Source organism: Leucopleurus acutus, assembly GCF_964270905.1.
Source record: "Leucopleurus acutus genome assembly, chromosome: 20".
Taxonomy (NCBI): Eukaryota; Metazoa; Chordata; class Mammalia; order Artiodactyla; family Delphinidae; genus Leucopleurus; species Leucopleurus acutus.
Window position 1 is genome coordinate 26904083 of NC_139162.1, and position 24854 is coordinate 26928936.

The window sequence follows — 24854 nt, forward strand, 5'->3', positions numbered from 1 at the left end:
CTCCCTTCCCATCATCTTCACAGGCCAGAACATCCATCCACATTAAATGCTACTTCCTATGCATCGCTCTTCTGCTCAGTTATCCTCACTGGGGTCCTGATTTCTAAGACATCAGAGAGAAGCCCCTCTGCTTGGCTTTCAAGGTCTCACAGCCCTACTCGACCTGATTTCCTACCATAGCCCCCAAAGCACCCTCTTCTCTAATCACACCAGCCTCCTCAAGGTCCTAACTTGCCATGTTCATTCCTACCTCCACTTCCTTGTTCATGTCATTCACCTTACCTAGGGTGCCCTTGTCTTCCTATTCCTTAAACAAATGCCACCATTCTTCAAGGCCATGCCAAGTCCTATGTCCAGCCCCACCTCCTCAACACAGTCTTCTTTGACCACTCTAGCCCACATCGTAATGTTTAATCACACAGTCTAGCATGGCAAGACAAAGCTACCACATCCTGACCTCCTTTAACATGTTAGAATTCAACGATGCATGTTTGGAAAGAGAAAGAAGAAGAGAGGGGAAAGGGCAGGAGAGAGGGAGAGAGGGAGAGAGGGAAAGAAGGATAGGTTTATGCAGTACAGATGATTCTATCAATGGAGACATGAGTCCACTGATCCATCTCTTTCAAGGAAATGAGTGTGATTCTGTGCGTGCCTCCATTTAGAAATGGAAAAAGTTAGAAATAGAACAGAAATATCTATTTTTCATACAACATGGCTACCAAATGCAAGCCAACAACTTCATCCCATGGGCAATGAAGTTAACAGCGATGTTTCTTCTCTGGAGGAAAACTGATTGCAGTGGCCTCCAACAAGACATGAACCATGGTCATGGATGCTGCATATGGAGGGTGACAAGGGATTTTTCACCCAACTCACTGACTTAAACCTCCAGCCCATTTTATTATTAAGAAATTATTATAAATTTTAAGGGCATTTATGGTAATTATGGTTATGGGTTTTTTTTTAAAAGAATCCATATCTTAGAGACATATATTGAAATATTTACAGATAAATATATGTTTAAGATTCACTTCATAATAGCCCAGTGGCCTATTACGAGGGGGAAGTTGGTAGGGATACGGAGGGAACAAGAGTGGCCATGCATTTATGACTGTTACGTGTGGGTGTTGAATACATAAGGGTTCGCTGTGCTAGCTTCTCTACATTTGTGTATTTTGAAATTTTTCATCTTAAAGAGTTTAAAATTTGATATCTCCTCAAGCAGGTGGTAAGTTCCTTAAAGGTAGGTCCTCAATTTATCTTACCCTACTTGTGTTTCTCTCAAAGCACCAACAGTTGTATGAACATACTATAGGTACTTCTTGCTGAGGCGGAAACGGGGAGCCCAGGGAGGACAGCCTATAGGAAGGTATACCTCGTGATGCTGCAGGTCCCTCTCGGCATTTGCCCTTATGTGCCTTATTTCACTCTTTGTGTCGTCCAGCTCTTTTTGCACAAGCTTCAATTTTTGGTCCACGCTGAGGCCTGTTACACGTTCCAGACTTACGCGGGATTTGGATCTACGCCTGCCTCGTAACTGTAACACAAGAAAAACAAAGCCATTGTCAAATAGGAATTGGCAATAAAGCAGCCTAAGGTGGGCATCGAAACGACCACTCAGGCCTGCTAGAAATCGCTCTGAATGACATCCAGAGAGAACCAATTCAATGTGAAAGGATTCTGGATATTAGGCCTGAGGTGATGTTCATTTCACAAGTCAACCTAAGGCACCGTGCCAAATACTTCAAAGGCCTATGCTTGACAATGAACTGAAAATAAATAAGGGAAAGTGTCTTGAGGGTGGGAAAACCATGAACCTGCTATAGACTAGCACTCAAGTCAGTGTCAGAGAAAACCTGGAGCTCAGTGCTGCCCAAACTGAACACAGAAGAGAAACTGCATCGGGGGCCACGGTGTTCAGCAAAAACCAAAAAGACAAGAATTTTGGATTTCCTAGGCATTGAAGCCAAAGGGCAAAAGCAGGTGGCCCAGGGAATGTGTGGACCTGAAGATGACATTGTTTGGCCCTCAAAAAAATAGACCTATACACAGTTTTAAATTAAAAAGAAATTAATTACCCACATTTGAAAATCAGAGGTTTCTACCAAAATAATCCAGATTTCCAGCTTCTCTTGAAAAATCAGCTGCTCTGGCAATACCAGGTTGTCTGGCTGGCCCTTTTAGATGAGGGAGGAACTCTCCAGTGCCCACACCAGGCCCATCTTCACTCCTGTATGTGGCTGGCCAGGCCTTGTACACGTTTGGGTCCCCAGAATGAAGGGAGTTATTTCAAATTAACTAAGATATTCTGTGAGGGTCAATCCACTGTGAGTTGAACCTGATTCCCTTCATACTCATTTGAAAGAGAAACCTTGAAGGGGAAGGAAGAATCAAAAGTAGAACAGTGAGAAAGTCATATGCCACTTGGCCAAGAGGGAACACCAAAAATGGACAACAAACACCACTTGCATCTAAAGGGACAAACAGAATAAAAGAATTCTTAGATCTCTCTTGTGTACCTGTGCAATTTCTGCTCCTGACATTCTAATTTCTGATAATTGTGAAGGTCGCTGGTCCCTGGGCTCCAATTTATTGTAATATTTTTCAAACATCTCTGTCTCAGTTTTGAGAGCAGAGTTTCCGTGGCTGCAAGACAGAAGGTGCCTAAGTAAGTTCCACCAATAGGAGTTTAAACCCCAGATAACTTGTATTTAACACTTACTAGCTTTGTATGACCTTTTGCAAGATATTTAACCTCTTGGTGCCTCACTTTCCTCATCTGTAAAATGGGAATAATAACAGCACCTATCATCGAGGTTGTGATAAGAAATGCAAAGACTTTGGGTCAGTGTCTGGCACACAGTAAATGCAATTTAAGTATTCTATATATTTTTAAAATACATCTAATGAGCCACAAAATTCAGAGCACTGGGATTACAGGCATACTTTAGGGATATTCCAGGTTCAGTTCCAGACCACCTCAACAAAGCACATATTGCAATAAAGTGAGTCATATAAATTTTTTGGTTTTCCAGTGCATATAAAGTTATGTTTATATTATACTGTAGTCTACTAAGTGTGCAATAGCATTATGTCTAAAAATATATATATACCTTACTTTGAGAACTTTATTGCTAAAAAAATGCTAACCATCATCTGAGCCTTCAGTGAGTCATAATCGTTTTGCAATAGTAACATCAAAAATCACTGATCACAAATCACCATAGCAAATATAATAATAATGAAAAAGTTTGAAATATTGCAAGAATTACCAAAATGTGACAGAGACACGAAGTAAGCAAATGCTGTTGGAAAAAGCGGCATCAATAGACTTGCTCAATGCAGGGATGCCACAAACCTTCATTTTGTAAAAAACACAATATCTGCAAAGTGCAGTAAAGCAAAATGCAATAAAGTGAGACATGCCTATATATTTTAAATTGCTACAAGTTTCTTCTTCAAGTATCTTCTAACCCATTTGTGAGTTTCCTTCTGAATTACTACTGAATTCTTGAAATTACACACATCCACAATCTTCAGAGGTTTTTCCTTTAGTTTATATTTCTTGTCTCTTTCATTTCCAGCACGCAATGGATGAAGCATCCACTAGAAGTCTATTATAAATGGTGGAAAAGCTTTGAATAGATGGTTTTTAAACAACTAGAGATAATAAACCTAGCTTATTCTGTATATGCCAAGATTATGACCCTTTTAATTTATGTAACGTACATGTATGCTCTAATATGAGTGTGTATAATACACACATATGTATGTAAATGTATATATGAGAGAGAACAGCTCTGATATTTGCATACATTATTGAGCTGAATATCTGTTTATTGAGCTGAAAACTCTGTTTGGCTGAATTTTAAGATTAGTGGGAAAGGATCAACAGAAAAGCCCAATATATCAAAGCATCTTTCTTTTTCAGCATATGTCATGTTCCCAATGTAGGCTGGGGAGTTACACCCGAGTCTTAATCTTAGCACTACCACTGACTAGTTGTGTGACTGTAGGAAAGTGACTTAACTTTTGTGTCTGTTTCCTCACCAACTTTCTAGGGTTATGGGCCATTCTATAAGGTAATATATGCAAAATACTTGGCACATAATAAGCACTCAAAACATTGTAGCTATTTTGGCAATAATACCTCAATTCTGACCTAAACTATTTATAAATATATTGAAGTAACACCTAGTCAGCTGCCAGGCCAGGATATTCTGTGTGAGACCAGTAAGTTGTACAATTAACCTCAACTACATCATGGAATCTTGACATCCAATTTACTTGCTATAGTAGATACTAAAACAGACTGCTAAAAATACAGAATATTGAGCTAGTCCTTCTTTGCTGTCCACCTCCATGCTTATACTCAGGTTCAGATATAAGTTGTTTCATACTAAAAACATCTCAATAGCCTCCTTTCTATCTGCTGCCACATTAATTTTAGCATAGAATCTTAGCATTGGAAAGGGGCTTAGAGGTCACCTGGTCCAAGCTGCCGCCGCACAGTAGAGGAGCGGCTAAGCACACAGTGTGGCACCAGACAGACCCACCAGGCTGAAGCTCTGGCTTCACCAATTACCCTCTGGGCTTCGCATCACCTTCTTTTTTTGGCTCCATCAGTGGCTTGTTAGCGCCATGGCAGTGGAAACACGGGAATAAAGAGCAAAGGTAAGCGCCTTCCCCACTTTGGGGGTCTCAGTTTCCTCAATGTTCAATGCGGGCTAGGAGCATTCGGTGCTGGACCACGCTCCGGGCCCACACGCTGAGGAGGGACCGCCCCCAGAAGCCGACAGGCTGGTACCTGAGCTCTTCCACCAGCCCACACAGCTGGGTAACAGGCAGCTCGCTCTCATCCTGGGCTTGCGCCTCGCTGGCAGTAGTCTGAGAGTCCTCGTCCGTCATCACTGCCGAGGCCACCCTCGTCAAAGCCCCTTGTTAATGCCGAGTGTGGCCGAGAGCGCCGTGGAGCGAGCGGCTACGCGTCACTCTGGCAGCGACCTAGCAGTGCGTTGCCACGGCGACCCGACGCGTGCGTGGAGGGGCGGGGCTTCGGAGGCCCCGCCCAGCGCTCCCGCCCAGCGCCGCGCTGACCAGCGCGAGGTTACCGGCCTTGGCTAGACACGTAAGTGCATTCACTGTTCACTTTTTCAACAATAATTCTTAAAATGATGATAATAACAGCTACTGTTTGCTCAGCACTTACTATGCCCTTGGCACCGTGTTAAGCATGGTTTATGAAAATCCTTGCAGCAACCTTGTAATAGTATCTATTCTTCTCTTTTTCCAAACTGGGAAACTAAGACCCAGAAAGTTCATTTGATTTGTCGGAGTGTCCTGCTTCTTGCACCTCACTGTGAGGCCTCTACTCTGTTCGCCACCTGGCACCTCATACATATTCACTGTAGTTTCTCTCGGATACTAATAACCTGCATTCCTGGAAGGAAAAAACTTGGCTGATTATTAAATGGGTATAAATTCAAGAGACATTTCTAAGTAGTGATAATGTATTATGTCCTGAGTATCCTGGGTTAATGTATGGAGCAGACCATTCTGACCCTCAAGGGGCTTCTAGTTAAATGAGGAGATAGCCCCTAAACCAGCTGTTGCAACCTGGAGTAATGATGGTGGCAAGCGTTGTGCCTCACACCGTTTTATAGTCATTAACTCATTTAATTCTCAAAACAGTCTTATGAAATCGGTACCGTTGTCTTCCTCTTACAGATCAGGAAACTGAGGAATATAGTAGCTTAGATGAGTGGCCACCCAGGAATGGAGTCACCCTCCAGCTAAACTCAAGTCCATGCTGTTGACTCCTACACCCATGTGCCTGCAGACAAGGATCTGCCAGGCAGCAGGGTTGCAGTCTGTCTGCTCCCAACAGGATGGAAGAGGACAGAGGGCAGGATGGGCAGACTTCTTTGAGGGAGGGTGGGCCTGGATGTGATTAGAAAGCAAGTTGTGATAAAATGCTTAGAATGAGGGTCAGCCACTCCCTGACCCCCACCACCCCACAAGAGTTATGTGTTAGCATCAACACATAGTCACTGAAGTCCAAAGAAGGACTTTCATTTTGCTGCTTAGGACGCACAATTTTAGGGCCAGAGTGGACTTACTAGGGAGGATAGCAGAGAGACTGAGCCCTGCCACCACCTTCTCTCTGCTGGTAGGCCTCTTGGGATGGGCTTAGGGAGCAATGCTTAATATGCTCATATACCACGTGGTACAAATGGGTGCCGGCCCCAAGAGGGCTCAAAGCAAGAAAGGGCTCTGCAGCAGGTCTGGCTATGGGGCCAACAGCCCTGTCAGTTGGGCTATGTGATACAGCAGGCCTTACGGTGTTGGAGCTATTAGTGGTGGGAAAAGCGTGAAGCTTAAAGCAAGATCCAGTGGGAGAATAACTGTGCGGGACCTGAGATTTTGGAACAAGACCGACCATGCAATCCACGGCAGGAATTTTCACACCTTCTAAGAAACAGCTTCTGGCCTGTTACTAGACCCTGGTAGAGACAGAATACTTGACTATGTATCCAGTCCTGCCCACCATGAGCTGGGTTCTGTTGGAACTACCAAGTCATAAAATTGGATAGGCCCAGGGAGGTAGTGCCAAGTATCTAAAAGAAGTGGGGGAAAGGGTGCCTTAGAGGTGAGAGAGCAAGGAGCAGAGTGTTTTAGTGGCCCAGAGTTCCAGCCCTGACTTGGCTACTGGCCTCTTGACTTGGATAAGTCACTCAATGCTTTTGCCCCTCAATTTCTACCTCTGTGAAATGAGGATGACACATCTTAAGTGACTGCCCTGTGCATCTTGCAAGCTTCCTCTCGGGCTCAAGTGGGGTAGAGTAAGAGAAAGAAGGAGTTTGGAAACTAGGATGCCAAGTTGGGAAACCCAGCACCTCCTCCATCTTTAAGAGCCACTGCCTGGGTTTCTCATCAGTCCATAGTAGATTTTGATGAGAAAAACTGACTCAGCTTGCAAATGGTAAATAATAATGATAATGATCATTGCCATTGTTATTTCTTAATATATTTATTACCCATTAGGTAATATTAGTATTGCTTAATAAAAACACAACAATTACTCTTTCAGTCACTGTTTATTGAGCGTTCGCTAAGGGCTGGATGCTGTGCTAAGCACGTTCGACATATTCCCTCATTGCCTCAGTGTGACCCCGTGCCCCCTGCAGTGGAAGCAAGGAGCCCTAAACACTGGACCACCAGGGAATTCCCGAGAGAAGGGAAATTAAATAAAGCAGCTATCACGATTATAAAGCAACAAGAGAATGCTTTGAAAAATGAAAAAAATGAAAACTAGCCACTGGACCGCCAAGGAAGTCCCCCAAGTACCTTTTTAACTCCCATTTTACTCGTGCGGAGACTGAGGTTCAGACATGTTTAGCAACTTTCCCAAGGTCACGTAGCTCTTCTGGGTGGGGCTGAAATTTAAACCCAGGTTCATCCCACTTTGCTCAGTCCTCTCATCATTTTTGCCCCATTAGAACAGTGGTTCTCAACAAGGGGTAGAGAGGGGACTATTTTGTTCCCTCAACCAGGCGACATTCTGCAATGTCTGGAGACATTTTTGTTTGTTATAACTGAGCAGGGTACTCTTGACTTCTAGAGGATAGAAGCCAGAGACAGTGCTTGTATGCAATATTAGTTTCCCAAGGCTGCCATAACAAAACACCACAAACAAATGGCTTAAGACAACAGAAATTTGTTGTCTCACAATTTTGGAAGCTAGAAGTCAAAAATCAAGGTGTTGGCAAGGCTACACTCCCTCCAAAGGCTCTAGGGAAGAATCCTTCCTAGCTTCTGATGGCTCCCAGCAATCCTTGGCATTCCTTGCCATGTAGCTCTATCACGCCAATCTCCTTCTCCATCTTCACATGGCCTTCTTCCCTGGGTCTTGTGTGACCTCTCCTCTTTCTATAAGGACACTAGTCATTAGATTCAGGGTCAACCCTAAATCGAAGATGGTTTCATCTCAAGATCGTTAACTATTTACATCTACAAAGATCCTTATTTCAAACAAGGTCACGTTCTGAGGTTCCAGATGGACCTGAATTTTCAGGGATGCTTTTCAACCCACTACACTGTTAAACACCCTTCAAGGCACAGGACAATTTCCCACAACAATTATTTATATCAAAATATCAATAGTGGTGAGGTTGGGAAACCCTGCTTCAGAGGGAGGCATTTCTTCTCTGGGAAGCAAGGAGAATGTGTCTCTGCTAATCCAGACAGCTACAAACAAAAAGGGTCTCAGAGCAGCTTAAAGTCCAGAGGCCACCCTCACCCTCCATTTTTCTGGGACCACTTCTTCTGACAGCCTCCAGTATCTCCATGTGGATGCTGCCCCCTGCCTGGCATTTTTGTAGCACTCTGTATTTTGACTTAAGAATCACATGATCAGATCTACCCGAAGTATAAGCTTCAACCATAAATGAAAAGTGTCTGGCCTCTTCTTCCCCAAAAAGAAAGCGGCTCAAAAAGCAAACAAAGGAACTCAGGCTCACAGGCAAGTGATATTTGCACATTATGGGAAAGGGACCAGCCCTTCAAGGTGGACCATCATCCGATGACTGCCAGAGCACTTTCTCCGTTCTTTCAACAAATATTTGTCAAGCGCCGACTGTGAGCTTGGCCCTGGGGATGCAGCAGCAAGCAGCAAGGCTGGTGTGTCTGATCATGTGGAGCTGCCAGTCTGATGTAAACAATTACAGTCCAGTGGGGGAGTGCTATAACAGGGAAGTACAAGGTGCCCAGGTTGCAAGGGGTCATGGAAGGCTTCCTGGAACAAGGGAGGCTTAATCTGAGATTTGAAGACTGAGTAGGATTCAAATCCAGGTGAGTCAGACTCGTAAGTCCAAACTCAAGCACAACTTTAGCCCCTAAGTGAAGACCAAAAGCAGAGTAGTTTTGGGAGAATCGAAAGCTTGTGCAAAGGCCCAAAGAGGAGAGCGAGCACATTTGGGGAATTGAAAGATGGTCATCTATGCTTCACCCCTTAAGAAGAAAGCAGGGAAGATTATTACTAACATCCACCTTCTGGTTTTCCTCCAGAAAAGCAGAATCAGAGGTGTAGTTAAGGGCTAGGAGCCATAGTCAACATCACTTGTGTGTCCTGCTTCCTCTGGATCATAGAGGAGCCAAGGGGTTAAGATCCTGGGCTCTGGGGCCAACACAACCTGAGTTCCAATCTTGCCCCAACCAGTTACTAGTTGTATGGCTTGGAGCCGGTCAGCTCACTGAGGCTCGTTCCTCATAACCATAGTGCTACCCCCTAGAGGTGTGTGTGTGTGCGCGCACGCGCGCAACTGAGGGGGCCTTGAGACCACTCCTGTAAGAGCTTAGCACATGGCTTGGCACCCAAAAAGACCCCAGGCCTTGGGTCTTATTTCTTTCTCATCTTTGGCTGTGAACCCAGGCCCAGCATCCTCCTGCATCCAGTTGCCAGGGAAGCTCTCTGGACTGAGATGAGGGATGCAGGAAGTGGGATAAGTAAGCAGGCCCTCTCTTAGGGTATTCTTTTTTTTAAGGTAAACATAATTAAAGAATAACATAGAAGAATGTGTACAAATCATAAATGTATAGCTTAACAAAATTTCAAAGACTGAGCACACTCATGTAACCAGCACGTGGCTGAAGAAACAGAACATTACCCAGAAGCCCCCTCCCAAATACTCCTTTACTGTCACCATCACCACCAAGGGCAACCACGACTCTGACTTCTGAAGCAGGCATTAGTATTGCTTGTTTTTCTATTTATACAAATAGAATCATGCAGCACATACTCCTTTGTGTCTGGCTTCCTTCCCTTGCCATCCTGTTGACAAGAGTCATCCACGTTGATGTGGGTAGTTATAGATCACTCATTACTGTGGCTGTACAGTATTCCATTGTGTTTATCCATTTCACTGTTGATGAGCTTTTGGGGAGTTTCCAGTCTGAGGCTATTGTAATAAGCACCACTACAAACATTCTAGTAAATGTCTTCTGGTGAACATATGTACACCTTTATGTTAGGTACACGCTTAGCAGTGCAATTGCTAGGTCATAGTGTGTTCAACATTAGTGAATATTACCAGTTTTCCAGAGTGATTATACCAGATGTTTACTTTTTAAAACAATCAGTGACATAGGGCACTGTGCCTTCCTGCCCCAGCGGTCAGTCATTTGTTCACACATGTTTATGAAGCCTGGGTCTGTGCCAGGCACTGGATGAGCTATTGGAATGCCAAGGTGGAAAGGCCACGGGCTACTCTTAGCCCCTGTGCCCTGAGATCTATTCCTTCCCCTTCTTCATCCGTGTGTGTGTGGGGCCGGGGGGTAGGGGGTGGCAATGAGCCTTTCAGGCTGCACCCCCCAGGCTCCTGGGTCAGCTGGAGGGCACTGGCTGGAGCCCAGGGGGCAGGTGAAAGGAAGAAGCTTGTGGCACCGGAGGAGGGCATGGGGGTGGGAGGATGGGGTTCTCCTCTCTCTCTGCCTTGGGCAACACCTCTGGTTGTGGCCGCATCTTTTCCACGGCTCCCAGAGGACAGGCCAGTCATGGTTACAGCTTCTGCAGGTGACCCTGGCCCCGGGCTCCAGTGACATCATCTGCCCCCTTGCCCCTCCAGCTGAGGGGTGGCAGTAACTTTCTCAGTGGCTCTTTGGCTTCGCCACTCTTCTACCACATGTGTATCTAATTCTCTGCAATCAGGCCCTCTTCAGATGCTTGGAGTGGTTTCTCTTTTTCTGATTGGATCCTGACTGATCCTGACAGGGACCTCCAGGGCCAGTGGGGAGATCTCCAGGCAAAAGGACAAGTCTCATTCACCCAGACCTTGTACTGATGGTGACAGATGAGACCTCTTGTGGGTTGGGGGGTTCTGTTAGACATATGCTAACTTGCCTGGGGAGTCACCACGAGGACTACTGCCAAATAAAGGCAGTTGCTTCTCCCAGACCAAGTAGCGATGTTGGGAGGCCTATCTCAGTGTCCTGCTGGCCGAGCCTGCTCCCTCCAAGGCATCCGTCTGTCTGGTTCTCTGGACCAGAGATCCACAGGTTGGTCCTCAACGTGAGTTGCCTGCAGTGGCTGTTTATCTTTGTGGAGAGTAGCCCGGAGTGGAGAATAGCATCTTAGATCTCATGGTGATCTCAGTGCCTTAATGCACAGTAGGTAATAATAACAATTCACACATGAGCATTTACTGTGTGTAGGAATTGTTCTGAGCACTTGACGTGTCTTAACTCGATAAACGTGTTACTATGATCCCATTTTACAGATGAGGAAACTGAGGCGTGGGGAGCTAAAGTAGCTGGTACTCAATTGATGTTTGTTGATGACAATAGCATCAATAATTTCTGTATCAGAGTGCTTAAAAACACTGGCTATGGAATTCAAAAGACAGTGCTTTGAATCTGGATCCCGCCCCTTGCTAGTGTGTGACCTTCCTCAGTTTCCTTCTCTGTAAACTGAAGGTAATGATGCCCACCTGGCCAGGGTCCTGAGAGGATTAAATAATGGGTGAGCATCAGTGGTAGTAGAACGTGCAAAATCTACATGTATATATAAAATGTAAAATTGTACTTAACTGCATGTATACTACATCTCAATTTTTTTTATCATGTACTTCTTTATTTATGATTATTAATGGCCTGAAAATAAATTATAGCCTTCAGATTTAACAAACCAACAATTATTTTATTTAATAAAATAATATTTTTGATGAATTTGCCTATGTTATCCCAGACACTAGCCTCAAATCATGTTACCCATTTGGGGATCACATTAAGAATCCCACTCTATGAGGTATATTTTTAACACTGCACTATTTTTAATTTTTAATTTTGAAATAATTTCAGTTGCAATATATAATAAAAAATTGTCATACAACTTTTACCCAGAGTTTCCACATTACCCAAATATTAACTTTCTACTACATTTTCTTTACCATTCTCCCTCTGTCTCTCTCTCTCTCTCTCTATATATATATATATATATGACAAAGTAGATGTTCATCTATATTTTCCTTACCCAAACATTTCTTTTTCTTGAAACATTTGAGAGTGGTTGCAGACCCGATGTGCCCCTTCATCCCTAAATATTTCAGTGTGTGTTTCCTAAAAGCAAAGACATTATCTTATAAGATAATGTTAATCAAGACATTAACATTGATTTCATATTGTTATCTAATATATAGATCTTATTTAAATCTTGTCAATTTTCTCACTAATGTTTTATTTATTTATTTATTTATTTATTTAGTTTTGGCTGTGTTGCTGTGTGTGGGCTTTCATTGCTGTGCCTGGGCTTTCTCTAGTTGCAGCGAGCGGGGGCTACTCTTTGATGCAGTGCGAGGGCTTCTCATTGCAGTGGCTTCTCTTGTTGCAGAGCACGGGCTCTACGTTGCACGGGCTTCAGTAGTTGTAGCACTCAGGCTCAGTAATTGTGGCTCATGGGCCCTAGAGCGCAGCCTCAGTAGTTGTGGCACACGGGCTTAGTTGCTCTGCGGCATGTGGGATCTTCCCGGACCAGGGCTCGAACCCGTGTCCCCTGCATTGGCAGGCAGATTCTTAACCACTGCGCCACCAGGGAAGCCCCACTAATGTCTTTTTTAGTAAAATAAATACATGAATTCTTCTGGTCCAGCACTGCATTTAGTGGTCACGTGCCTTCAGTTTCCTTTGATCTGAAACAGTTCCTTCGTGTTTGTGTTTGGGACCTTGACATTTGTAAAGAGTCAAGGCCAGTTGTTTTGAACTGTGCTCCTCAATTTGGGCTTGTCTGCTGTTTCCCCATGATTAGATTCAGGTTCTATATCTTGGGCAGGAAAACCACAGAAATGATATGTCATTCTCAGTGCAACGTGTCCGGAGGCGTTTGATATCATGTGATTTTAACTTTGATCACTTGGTTAAGGTGGTGCCTGCCAGGTTTCTCTGCTGTAAGGTTACTGGTTTTCTCTTTGCCCTTTATAAGTATCATGTGGAGAGATACTTTAAGTCTGTAAATATTCTGTTTCTCGTCATACTCTCACCCACCATCACTGGTGATTCTTGCTTGAATAAATTATTATGGGGACAGCTGCCAAATGGTGATTTTTCTAATTTCAGGATTCCTTTTACATTTATTAGTCGAGATTCTACTTTGTTTATATCTGTATGGACTCATGAATTCTTAGTTTATTCTATGATTTGTAATCCCTAACTATCATTATTTAATTTAATGCTCAAATTATCCCAAATTTGGCCAGTGGGAGCCCCTTCAAGCTGGTTCCTTCACCCTTTTGACGTGTCCCCGCCATTTTCTGTGTGTGTTTGCTTCTGTGTGTGCATCTAGTTTCTGGCAAACTAGATGTTCATCTACATTTCCCTTACCCAAATCTAGAATTAGCCATTTCTCCAAACAGCCCTAGTTTCCTTTAGAAGAGAATTTATCCTTCAGTTTTTAAAAGGAGGAAGGAGAAGAACAAGGAAAAGGGGGAGGAGGGGAAATGCCCAAGAAGTGGGGGATAGGGGCTTGCACATATTGTAGTATGTGTTTGTTTACATTTAACAAATCAATAGTTTTTCAAACAAAGATATGATACAAATATAATTGTACTCCACATAAGACGGTTACACCAAAAGTCTACATTTGAGGTCCTTCCTGAATATGGGTCCAAATCTGCTCCCCAGCGCACTCCCTCATAGCCCTCTACTGTGGTGCTCAAATGAGAAGGAAAAGGGAATTCCACAGTGCGATGATGAATCTCAGAGAGCTCAGCTCTGGCTTCTCTGAACCCTGACCTTGACCCCCACCCTCAGAGCAGCTCTGCTAATATCTGTTTATATCTTGATTTTACTCAGTTTTATTTGAGGAAGTTTTAGGAAAGTGGTGGGGGGAAGGTGGTTAAGAAGAGCCAGAAGAGCCAGACTGGACCAGTGGTTAGGACTCTGTGCTCCCAATGCAGGGGGCATGGGTTCGAGATCTGATCAGGGAACTAAGATCCCAGATGCCGCACCAGCATAGCCAAAAAAAAAGAAAAAAGAAAAAAGAAAAAAGAGCCAGAGTACCTGATTTCAAATCCTGGCTCTGCAAGTCACTTGATAGCTCTATGCCTCAGTTTCCTCATCTGTAAAATGGGCATGTACCACCCCCAGAAGATTTTGGAGAGGGTGGCACCATTTGATGTATGTCAAGCACAGGGAGATGCAGCTGGCAGATGAGAGTATTATTACACATGATGTTGGTGGTTGTCATGACTTCACACAGAGGCTTCTGCCTTTAGAGACACCTTCCCATTTTTATACTCCCTGCCCTCAAGGATTGGTGCTCACAAACTATCCCTCCTGGCCCAGGACTGGAAGATCTCCACTCTGACCTGTCTTCATCCCTGGACACCTGCAGGCAGCTGTGCATCAGTCTGGACCCTTTCCAGTGCAAGTGACAGAATCCCAGCTCCTACCAGGTTACACTAAACAAAATCCATTGGCTCTGAGGGTGTTTCCTCAACCTTCAGGCATGGCTGGATCCAGGGACACAATTATGCCATTAGGATACCAACCCCCTCCATCTCTTCTGGCCTCACTTTTTCTCTATGTTGGCTTTACTCTGAAGCTTCACTCTTCTTATGTGCAGCAAGATGATCAGTGGCATCAGGTTCACCTCCTACCAGCTGAGCCATCCCAGCAGAGAGAGAGAGCCTTTACCCAGTAGCTCCATCTAAGGTAGTCAGGCTGATGGCTATTGATCCGTTTGCATCACATGCTGTGCTAGATCTTTTCAATTTGCCCCTCCATAGCTACTCCCCACCCTTTCCATCCCGCTCTGTGCCTCGGGGGGCTGACCCATGTAGCCTGTAGAATCAGGCTCCCCTGCCTTCTGGGTTTGGGTTGGGCTCAGCAAATCGAAAGCACAGGCAGGAGACTGGAGGGCATGGAGAGGGTACAGTCGGGGTGTGTATTTTCCAGCTCCTTCCCTTCCAGATCAGCATGGGCTGTCTGTGTGTCTCCACTGAAGGTCCCAGCTCCTGCCGGGGTGCCTTCTTCATAGGACCACCAGGAACACCATTCCTCCTGGGTCCAGTAATCACTCCCTCTCCTTGCCCCTCAAGCTAGGGGAGATGATGGCTCCCTGCCGATGCAGGTCCGGCACTAGGTCTTGTTGGTTTCCTTACATCCTGACTTCACCTTTATAAAGAACTTTGATTACACTCTCCTCAGTGACCCAGTTGAAAGTGTCACCTGTGTTCTGCTGATGCACACGTGAAGTCTGTCCTAATCAACCATAAGAGAAGGGACAGACAGTGTAACAAAGATGTGAGTGTCATAATGCTTTGTAAACCTCACAGCCTCAGGCCACGTTGGGGGTGTCAATCTGTAAGTCAGGATCCTCTTAGTCTTGGTTTCACCCTCCATCTTCTGAGTTCCACTGAGCAATGGGATGAGGAGGGGAACTGAATTTGGAGTCCAAAGCCAACCACCCCCCTCCCTCTTATATCTCCCACTAGCTGTATGACCTGAACCATTTACTCAGTTTCTCTGAGCCTCACTTGAAGTGAAGAGACATTGCCTGCCTCCCCCAAGCATTGCTAGTAGAACTATTGGCTGTGGGAAGGGATGGCTGACGTCTGGAGTTCTCCACTCTGTGTGTTGTGACACCTCAGGACTTCTGGGGTACCCACAGCAGCCTCCTTCCTTCTCGCTTGTGGTTCTATTTGTTTCCATTTTGGCCACAGAGGATCTCAGTCCTCTGCCAGCTACTCTCTGCATGACCTCAGAGGTAACCTCCTGTACCATTCGTCCCCTACCCTACCCTGTGGCCAGGATGCTATGAGGATCAAAGTGATAACATCCTTTTATGGTCTCTCTGTGCCACTCCCACCACAGGAGACCATAAGCTTCTTGAGGGCAAGGATACCATCTCTTCTGTCCACTGTTGTATGCTCGTGTCTATGAGAGACCAGCACAGACCAAGTGCTCAACAAACATGCGTTCCATGAACAGAGGCAAACAGGAATCGAGGATGTGTTAAAAACAAAATGAAGAATTGTAACACAACGTTACCCAAATTGCCCACATGGCCAGCCTGGTGATAATAATGTCTCCTACATTATAGGCTTGTTGTGAGACTGACATGAGATCATGTATGTGAAGCACTCAGCACAGTGCCCGGCCAGGAGCAAGTACCCCGTCAACGTTGGGTGGATTCATGAGCAACAACCTGCTCAGAGACCAGCATTGTCTGATGGTCCCTCTGCTCCTGCCAGCCTGGCATCATTGGATTCCAAGGAGGTGGACCATTGTCTTGGGGACAGAGATGTCTTTCTGTTTCCTTCTCAAGGAGGGACACGGTGGCAGATAAAAAGGCAAAGAGAAGCTATGGGCCAGGCTGAGAGGACACTGCACTCAGCTATTAACCTGCCCCTCAGATAAGTGGTCTAATCTCTCCAGGCCTCAGTCTCCTCATCTGGAAAATGGGCATATTTCTGCCAGTTCCTTCTACTTCACAGGTGGTCCTGAAGGCCAAATAAGAAAATGACCGTACTTAAAAGCGCTTTTAAATTAAAAGTCACTAATGAAGCTCAATGGATGAAAAAACCTTTCACTATCCCAAACTCACCTCTCACAGCCCCAAGGTGTCCCCAGATCCCCATTCTAAGGCTCTTTCCCAACTCCCCCCCATCCTTTGCTCTAATCAATGAACCTTTGCTCTAATCAATGAACCTTGGACTCTTCATCCTTTGCTCTAATCAATGAACCTCGGACAACCCCTACCCGCCCTCCCCAGGCTGGCTCCAAAAGAGCTTTGTGCAAAGGCCCAGATTGAAATGGTCCCTTGTTTCTATTGATTTGGAAAGGACTCCTCCTTTAGGATGGCTGAAACAGGGAGCTCTGTAGGCTCTAGCCCTGGGGGAAGCTCACAGGGAAGGAGAGGAGGGAGTCATCTCCACCCCTCCTGAAAAGTGAGTCACTCTGTCAACATCCCCGTCTGATGTCACAGCTGGTTCTACCAGACATCCCAGGAGCTGGGCCCCACCCTTGCCAAGCCGAACCCTCACCCTCCTCCTGGGTCCAAAGCCAGAGACACACGCCAGCCAGAACTACCAGGACCCCAGAACCCCGTTCTACTCAAAAGCCTTTCAGACTATCACAGTCAAACTATTAATGCTGAATAACATGGAGGAAAAGGAGAAAGTTTTCTCTCCCTCCCTGCCCTCCACCTTCATCCACACCCCAAAGGAAACCACTATTAATAGCTTGGTATAGAACATCCAAGATGCTATATAAGGCATATTCAATTTTATTCATTAGGGTTTTTAAAAAATTTTACAATGCTGTGTTAGTTGCTGATGTAGAGCAAAGTGATTCAGTTATACATACATATTCTTTTTCATATTCTTTTCCATTATAGTTTATTACAAGATATTGAATATAGTTCCGTGTGCTATATAGTAGGACCTTATTGTTTTATCTATTTTATATCATTAGGACTTTATTTTTTGGAGCAGTTTTAGGTTCACAGCAAAATTGAGGGGAAGGTATAGAGATTTCCCACACGCCCCCGGCCCTTACATGTGCATATCCTCACCCCCTACCAACACCCCCTACCTGATGGTACATTTGTTACAATGGACGAACCTACACTGACGCATCATAATCACTCAAAGTCTGTAGTTTACGTTATGGTTTACTTTTGGTGGTGTACGTTCTATGAGTTTGGACAAAATGTACAATGACATGTATCCATCATGATAGTATCATACAGAGTATTTTCACAGCCCTAAAAGTCCTCTGTGCTCTGCTTATTCACCCATCTCTCCACCTCCAACCCCTGGCAACCACTCCTTTTCCTGTCTCCATAGTTTTGCCTCTTCCAGAACCTCTTATAGGTGGAATCCTATCGTATGCAGCCTTTTCAGATTGGTTTCTTTCACTTAGTAACCTACATTTGTAGTTCCTACATATCTTTTCATGGCTTGATCGCTCACTTCTTTTTAACACTGAATAATATTCCATTGTCTAGATGTACCACAGTTTATTTCTCCATTCACCCACTGAAGGACATCTTGGTTGCTTCCAAGTTTTGTTAATTATGGATAAAGCTGCTAGAAACATCTGCGTGCGGGTTTTGGTGTGTGATTGCTGGATCATACGGTAAGAGTATGTTCAGTTTTGTAAGAAACCACCAAACTGTATTCCAAAGTGGCTGGATCAGTTTGCAATCCCATCAGCAATGAATGAGAGTTTCCTATTGCCCCACGTTTTCTCCAGCCTTTGGTGTTGTCAGTGTTCCCGATTTGGGCCATTCCAATAGGTGTGTAATGGTATCTAAGTGTTGTTTTAATTTGCATTTCCCTGATGACATATGATGTGGAGCAGCTTTTCATATGTTTGCTTGTCATCTGTATGTCTCCTTTGGTGAGATTCCTGTTAAGGTCTTTGGCCCATTTTTCAATTGCATTGTTTGTTTTCTTATTGTTGAGTTTTAAGAGTTCTTTGCAGATTTTGGATAACAGTGCTTTATCAGATGTGTCGTTTGTAAATATTTTCTCCCAATCTGTAGCTTGTCTTCTCAGTCTCTCGGTGTATATTCAACTTTTAAGATTTAATTTAATTTTAAAGGTAGTACAAAATCTTATCTTCTTTGGGGGAAAAAAAAAGACACAGAACAAAATCTGCCTTGACTTTTACCCCCCATCTGAGTCCACTCTCGCCATGACCCATGTGTTATGCCTGTTACCTCTCCCAAGTGTATTCTTCCCCACTTTTCTCTTTGTGCTTTTATTTGTACATATTTCTATTCCTGTGGGAAATATATAGCTCTATTTTGTGTGCATGTGGTTTACATAAATGCTGGCATATCGTGCTTATTCTTTGCCCGTCACAGCCATGCTGTGTCTTGAAGATCCAGTCATGTCAGGACCTACACAGCTATCTTGTTCTAAGCATAGCATTGTACTCCGTTAAATGGTATATCACAATTCATTTAGCCTTTTCTTGTTGATGGATACTTGGGTTGCTCCCAATTTTTTCTTTCGTCCCTTTATAAAAATTATTTTTTAAAATTTTGATCAAATTCATGTACATTTATGATATTAAAAATTAAATAATATTATGATGTTTATAGCAAAAGTCAATGATGCATTCCCCCACCCTACTCCCTCACATGCATATATACACACACCCATCCCTCCAGAGTCCTGCTCCTTCAAGAAAATGACTTACTACTCTTTCAGCTGTTTCTTCTGATATTTACCTCCATATTTCTGAATAAGATGCTTATGTGCTATTTCTTGAATTATCAACCTGAGGCATGCTCTGCTGCCTTCCTCTTGTAGTAGATGCAAATTTCTTGCCACCCACTTACTTGCCTCCTCTCTTTTTTCCTTCTTATATAGTTACATGACAACTTTCTGGTTAAATCATATTCTCTGTTTACATTATTGTGACTGTGGAAGTATTTTTTTCCTGCTGAGCTGTGGTTCTCAATGCTAACTGTACTCAGGGAGCTTTAAAATCACCCAGGGAGATTTAAATAATCCTGAAGCCCAACCTGCACCCCAGATCGATTAAGTCAGGCTACCTTCAGCTTTTTCCTTCTCAACCTTCCATCAAATGTTTTATTTCTGCTCTTATGTTTTCGTTTTTAAAATTTATTTATTTATTTATGGCTGCATTGTGTCTTTGTTGCTGCACGTGGGCTTTCTCTAGTTGCAGCGAGCGGGGGCTACTCGGGGGCTACTCTTCGTTGCGGTGCGTGGGGTTTCTCACTGAGCCTGGAGCATAGGCTCTAGGTACACAGGCTTCAGTAGTTGTGGCACACCGGCTCAGTAGTTGTGGCTCACGGGCTCTAGAGTGCAGGCTCAGTAGTTGTGGCGCATGGGCTTAGTTGCTCCCCGGCATGTGGGATCTTCCCGGACCAGGGCTCGAACCCCTGTCCCCTGCACTGGCAGGAGGATTCTTAACCACTGCGCCACCAGGGAAGTCCTGCTCTCATGCTTTTAATTTTCAAGAACTCTTTCTTGTTTTCTGATTGCTTCTTGTAGCAGACACTGCTGCCGTAAGCCCTTGGCATTCAACCCTATATGCTGCCCAAAGCTGTTTGCTGCAAATATCTATGACGCCTGCCCAAGGGCTGTTTTTTCTTCCAAGTAGCATCCTCAGCCTGAGTGCAGGACAAGTTAGAAGTAATGAAGATCACTTCCCTCGGAAGCAGTGTGTTCTTATGCACTTGTTGGGTTATTTCTGAGGGATGTTCTACACCATCTCCAATAGGTCCCCAGCAAGATAGATGCCCACAGTAGTAACTGGCTGGAATAACACACCTTTTATTGTCTTCCTTTCTCCTCCTGTCTCACTTCCCAACTCCTCAACCAGTTTTTCTGGGATTACCTGCCAAAAATCACTTGCATTGGAATCATTGTCTCAGATTCTGCTTCTAGGGAAATCCAACCAAGACACTCCTTCTTCTCAATTTAATAGAATCTTATTCATGTTTCATGGATGCAATACCTTATTGTCTCTCTGAGGATATTAATTATAAGTGAGATATAACATTTGTTTAAAAAATTTCACTCTTGCTGCTACATAGAGACTTAGCTTGGCCTGTAATATCTGCAGGTTGATTTTCTTGGGTTTCTCCAGAGATAACACTCCAGTTTCCCACTGTGATGAGGATATGTGCCCTGCTAGCAGCATCATTAGAGCCAAGTGGAAGGAGGGACCAGGGTTCTTCCTAGTCAGCATCTGGACTTTCCTATTACATTCCTGTTTGTAGTATAGTGATTCTGCCTACCTTCCGCTGTGTCTGGTGTCCTTAGGTCTGGAGCTCCCTGGTTCCATTTTTCTGTAGAATGAACTTCTGTCAAGGATGGGAAGGGGTAGTTGCCTGGCTGTATCAGAACTGAAAGGGGCCCTAGGTGGTTATTATTCCAGTTACAATTGCTAAGTAAAAAGTCACCCAAAACTAATCAAAACAATAGGTATTTTAACCTCTGTCATAGTTTCTGTGACTAAAGAATTTGGGAAAGGGCTTCTGGCTTGAGATCTCTCACGAGGTTACAACCAGAAGGTGACTGAGGCTGGAATAGCAGGGGGCCAGGCATATCTCTCTCTCTGTCTCTCTCTGTCTCTGTCTCTGTCTGTTTTTCCTTCTCTCTCTCCTTAGTCTCAGGTCCACTCCATGGGGTTTGGAGGCTACTTTGAGCTTCCTCACAGCATGGTGGTCTCAGGACAGTCACAGTGCTTACATGGGGGCTTAGGATTCCAGCACCAGAGTTCCAGCTTTGGAAATTACACAACATCACTTCCACGCATTCTGCTGTTACAAGCCTGTCCCAATTCAAGGCGAGGGGACAGACCTTGGTCACATTGCGGAATCCATGTGGAATGAGAGATACCGCTGTGACCATCTTTGGAAAATACGATGTGCCACTGTGGTCTCACTGCTTCTCATACGCGGTTCCAAGCCATGCTTCTGTTGGTAATCCCTCTCCACCTCTGACACATTGTTCTGACTCAATTCCTGGCATTTTTGGATTTAGTCTGTAAATCTTCCTGCTTCTCATGGGGGGGCCCCCATGTACAGATTTGCAAGCTGGGCAGCACACAGTGGAACCACACCTTAGGGGTGCCATTCACCTTGTAAACATTGCCACTTTGTCTATTAAGATCATTTTCCAGCAGATGGCAGTAAAGGGGGGTGGGGGTGGGAAAGAGCATATTCTGTTAATTTCCCTCCAGATGGAAGTCAAGTATCTAGCGCTACTTCCTCTTCACACAAAGAGGCTGTAAGGCTAGCAGGTAGCCTGGCTGCTTGTTGGCACCCCCTTCTGCAGGTACTTTCTGCTTTAACTCACCTGCTCTCCACCTCCTCAAAATGTAGCCCCTTTCATCTGCTACTGTCCTCTCACCTGTTCTTTTTTGGGTTGATATCTTTCGGTTAGATACTCTGATTTTGGTAGGGTTTTGGGAGTGGGCAAATACATGTCCTCAATCTATTATTTTAACTGAAACGTTTCCAACTTTTCCCTAATATAAATTGCTGCAATAACACCTCATTGTGCACATAGCAAATGTTAATATCTCTTTGTATAGTTTACTTTTACAAAAATGGATCATGCTATACACGTTGTTGGGCAATTTGCTGTTTTCACTTAATATATTCTGGGCATCTTTCAAGGTCAGTTTATGTAGTTCAACATTTTTCGTTATGTTAGCTGTGTAATGTTCCATGGTAGGGACAGGAACTTTATTTCAGAGGACAGCAAAGGAAGGAAAAACACCTTTTCATCACTCCTTATCCCCCAGGTGGAGGGACGAGTCCCCAGAGGAGTGCCCCCAGGTCAGGCAGAGGGTCTGGTCAGGGGGGATGGGGTGTACATAGTTTTAACTATATCCTTGACTCTATGTACATAATCATAACCATAGTGTGGACACTTGAGATCCTGTTTTTTCCTCCCCTGGCTTTTTGTTAGAAACCAGGATTTCTCAACTTCGGCACAATTCACATTGTGACCAGAGAATTCTTTGTTGTGGGCTGGTCTGTGCATTGGAGGATGTGTCACAGCATCCTTGGCCTCCACCCACTAGATGCCAGTAGCATTTCTCCACCACCCCCCCACCCAGTTGTGACAAATAAAAATGTCTCCATGCTTTGCCTAATGTTCTCCGTGGCAAAATCACCCTCAGTTGAAAACTGATCTGAGGTTCTGTTAGCAACAAGTGACCCAGATAGCTGTTTTTGCTTCCTTTGTTTCTGGTAAAACTAGGTATTTATGATTTTCTAGGAGAGGACGTCTATTCCCCCCATGCCATTCCCCTGTGTGCCAAATAGGGTGTGAATTTCTCTTAATTTACTCTCAGATTTTTTATCAAGTTCATCTGCTGGTTTTCTTTTAAATAACTTTGAGGAACTTTCAAATGTAATGCATATTTCTGGTTAAAAGTTGAAAAATACAAAAAAGCACAGGAAAGAAAATTTAAATTTTCCCTTTAGGCTCCCTCCAGATAATCACTGATAATATAATTTTGGTGATTACTCTTATAGCCTTCCAGTCTTTTTTCTCTCTCTACCTCTGTGTAGAATGTGTGTGTGTATATACACACATACATGTATATATACATGTATGTATAACATTTTGGGCAAACCCCTCTTTTTCATATAACATTGTAATATCTCTTCTTGCTTTAAGCCCCAGAGTCCTTTGCAATCACTCTCTTGCATCTGGAGAGCTACTCCTTACTGTTCAAGTTCTGATTGTTTATACTGATTAAGGTGATCACTTGTCCATACCATTTTTTTGTTGTTGTTGTTGGTTTGTTTTTTGCGGTACGCGGGCCTCTCACTGTTGTGGCCTCTCCCGTTGCGGAGCACAGGCTCCGGACGCACAAGCTCAGCGGCCACGGCTCATGGGCCCAGCCGCTCTGTGGCATGTGGGATCTTCCCGGACCGGGGCACGAACCCGTGTCCCCTGCATCGGCAGGTGGACTCTCAACCACTGCGCCACCAGGGAAGCCCCCATACCATTTTTGAAATACAGCAAATGACCTCTGTTCCCTGTTAAAGTACAACTTTAAAAACATTAAAAACATGACTGGGACGGGAACCAAGATGGCAGAGTAGAAGGACGTGCTCTCATTCCCTCTTGCGAGAACACCAGAATCTCAACTAGCTGCTGGACAATCATCAACAGGAAGACACTGGAACTCACCAAAAATGATACCCCACATCCAAAGACAAAGGAGAAGCCACAATGAGATGGTAGGAGGGGCCCAATCACAGTAAAATCAAATCCCATAACTGCTGGGTGGGTGACTCACAGACTGGAGAACACTTATACCACAGAAGTCCACCCACCGGAGTGAAGGTTCTGAGCCCCATGTCAGGCTTCCCAACCTGGGGGGCCAGCAACGGGAGAAGGAATTCCTAGAGAATCAGACTTTGAAGGCCAGTGGGATTTGATTACAGGACTTTGACAGGACTGGGGGAAACAGAGACTCCACTCTTGGAGGGCACACACAAAGTAGTAGGGGAAGGAGCAGTGAACCCAGGGGAGAATGAACCAGACCCACCTCCTAGTGCTGGAGGGTCTCCTGCAGAGGCAGGGGGTGGCTGTGGCTCACCGTGGGGACAAGAACACTGGCAGCAGAAGTTCTGGGAAGTACTCCTTGGCATGAGCCCTCCCGGAGTCTGTCATTAGCCCCACCAAAGAGCCCAGGTAGGCTCCAGTGTTGGGTTGCCTCAGGCCAAACAACCAACAGGGAGGGAACCCAGCCCCACCCATCAGCAGTCAAGCAGATTAAAGTTTTACTGAGTTCTGCCCACCAGAGCAACACCCAGCTCTACCCACCACCCGTCCCTCCCATCAGGAAACTTAACACAAGCCTCTGAGATAGCCTCATCCACCAGAGGGCAGACAGCAGAAGCAAGAAGAACTACAATCCTGCAGCCTGTGGAACAAAAACCACATTCACAGAAAGATAGACAAGATGAAAAGGCAGAGGGCTATGTACCAGATGAAGGAACAAGATAAAACCCCAGAAAAACAACTAAATGAAGTGGAGATAGATAGGCAACCTTCCAGAAAAAGAATTCAGAATAATGATAGAGAAGATGATCCAGGACCTCGGAAAAACAATGGAGGCAAAGATCGAGAAGATGCAAGAAATGTTTAACAAAGACCTAGAAGAATTAGAGAACAGACAAACAGAGATGAGTAACAAACAGAGATGAGTAACAATAACTGAAATGAAAACTACACTAGAAGGAATAAATAGCAGAATAACTGAGGCAGAAGAATGGATAAGTGACCTGGAAGACAGACGGGTGGAATTCACTGCTGCAGAACAGAATAAAGAAAAAAGAATGAAAAGAAATG

The 24854-nt window shown here is 44.5% G+C and overlaps 1 protein-coding gene across 1 annotated transcript in view; it reads right to left on the minus strand.

The window, feature by feature from the left end:
* Positions 1-4920, minus strand: part of CFAP263 (cilia and flagella associated protein 263) — a gene marked incomplete at its 3' end in the record, with an annotated part of 30091 nt that extends 25171 nt beyond the window's left edge. The window contains exons 1-3 of the mRNA XM_082862902.1: positions 4808-4920; positions 2520-2646; positions 1376-1537 (exon numbers count right to left, since the gene is read on the minus strand). Coding sequence (XP_082719028.1) covers positions 1376-1537; positions 2520-2646; positions 4808-4908 — 390 coding nt within the window. The 5' untranslated portion in view covers positions 4909-4920. The remainder of the gene's footprint in view (positions 1-1375; positions 1538-2519; positions 2647-4807) is intronic.
* Between the last annotated feature and the right edge of the window lie 19934 nt (positions 4921-24854).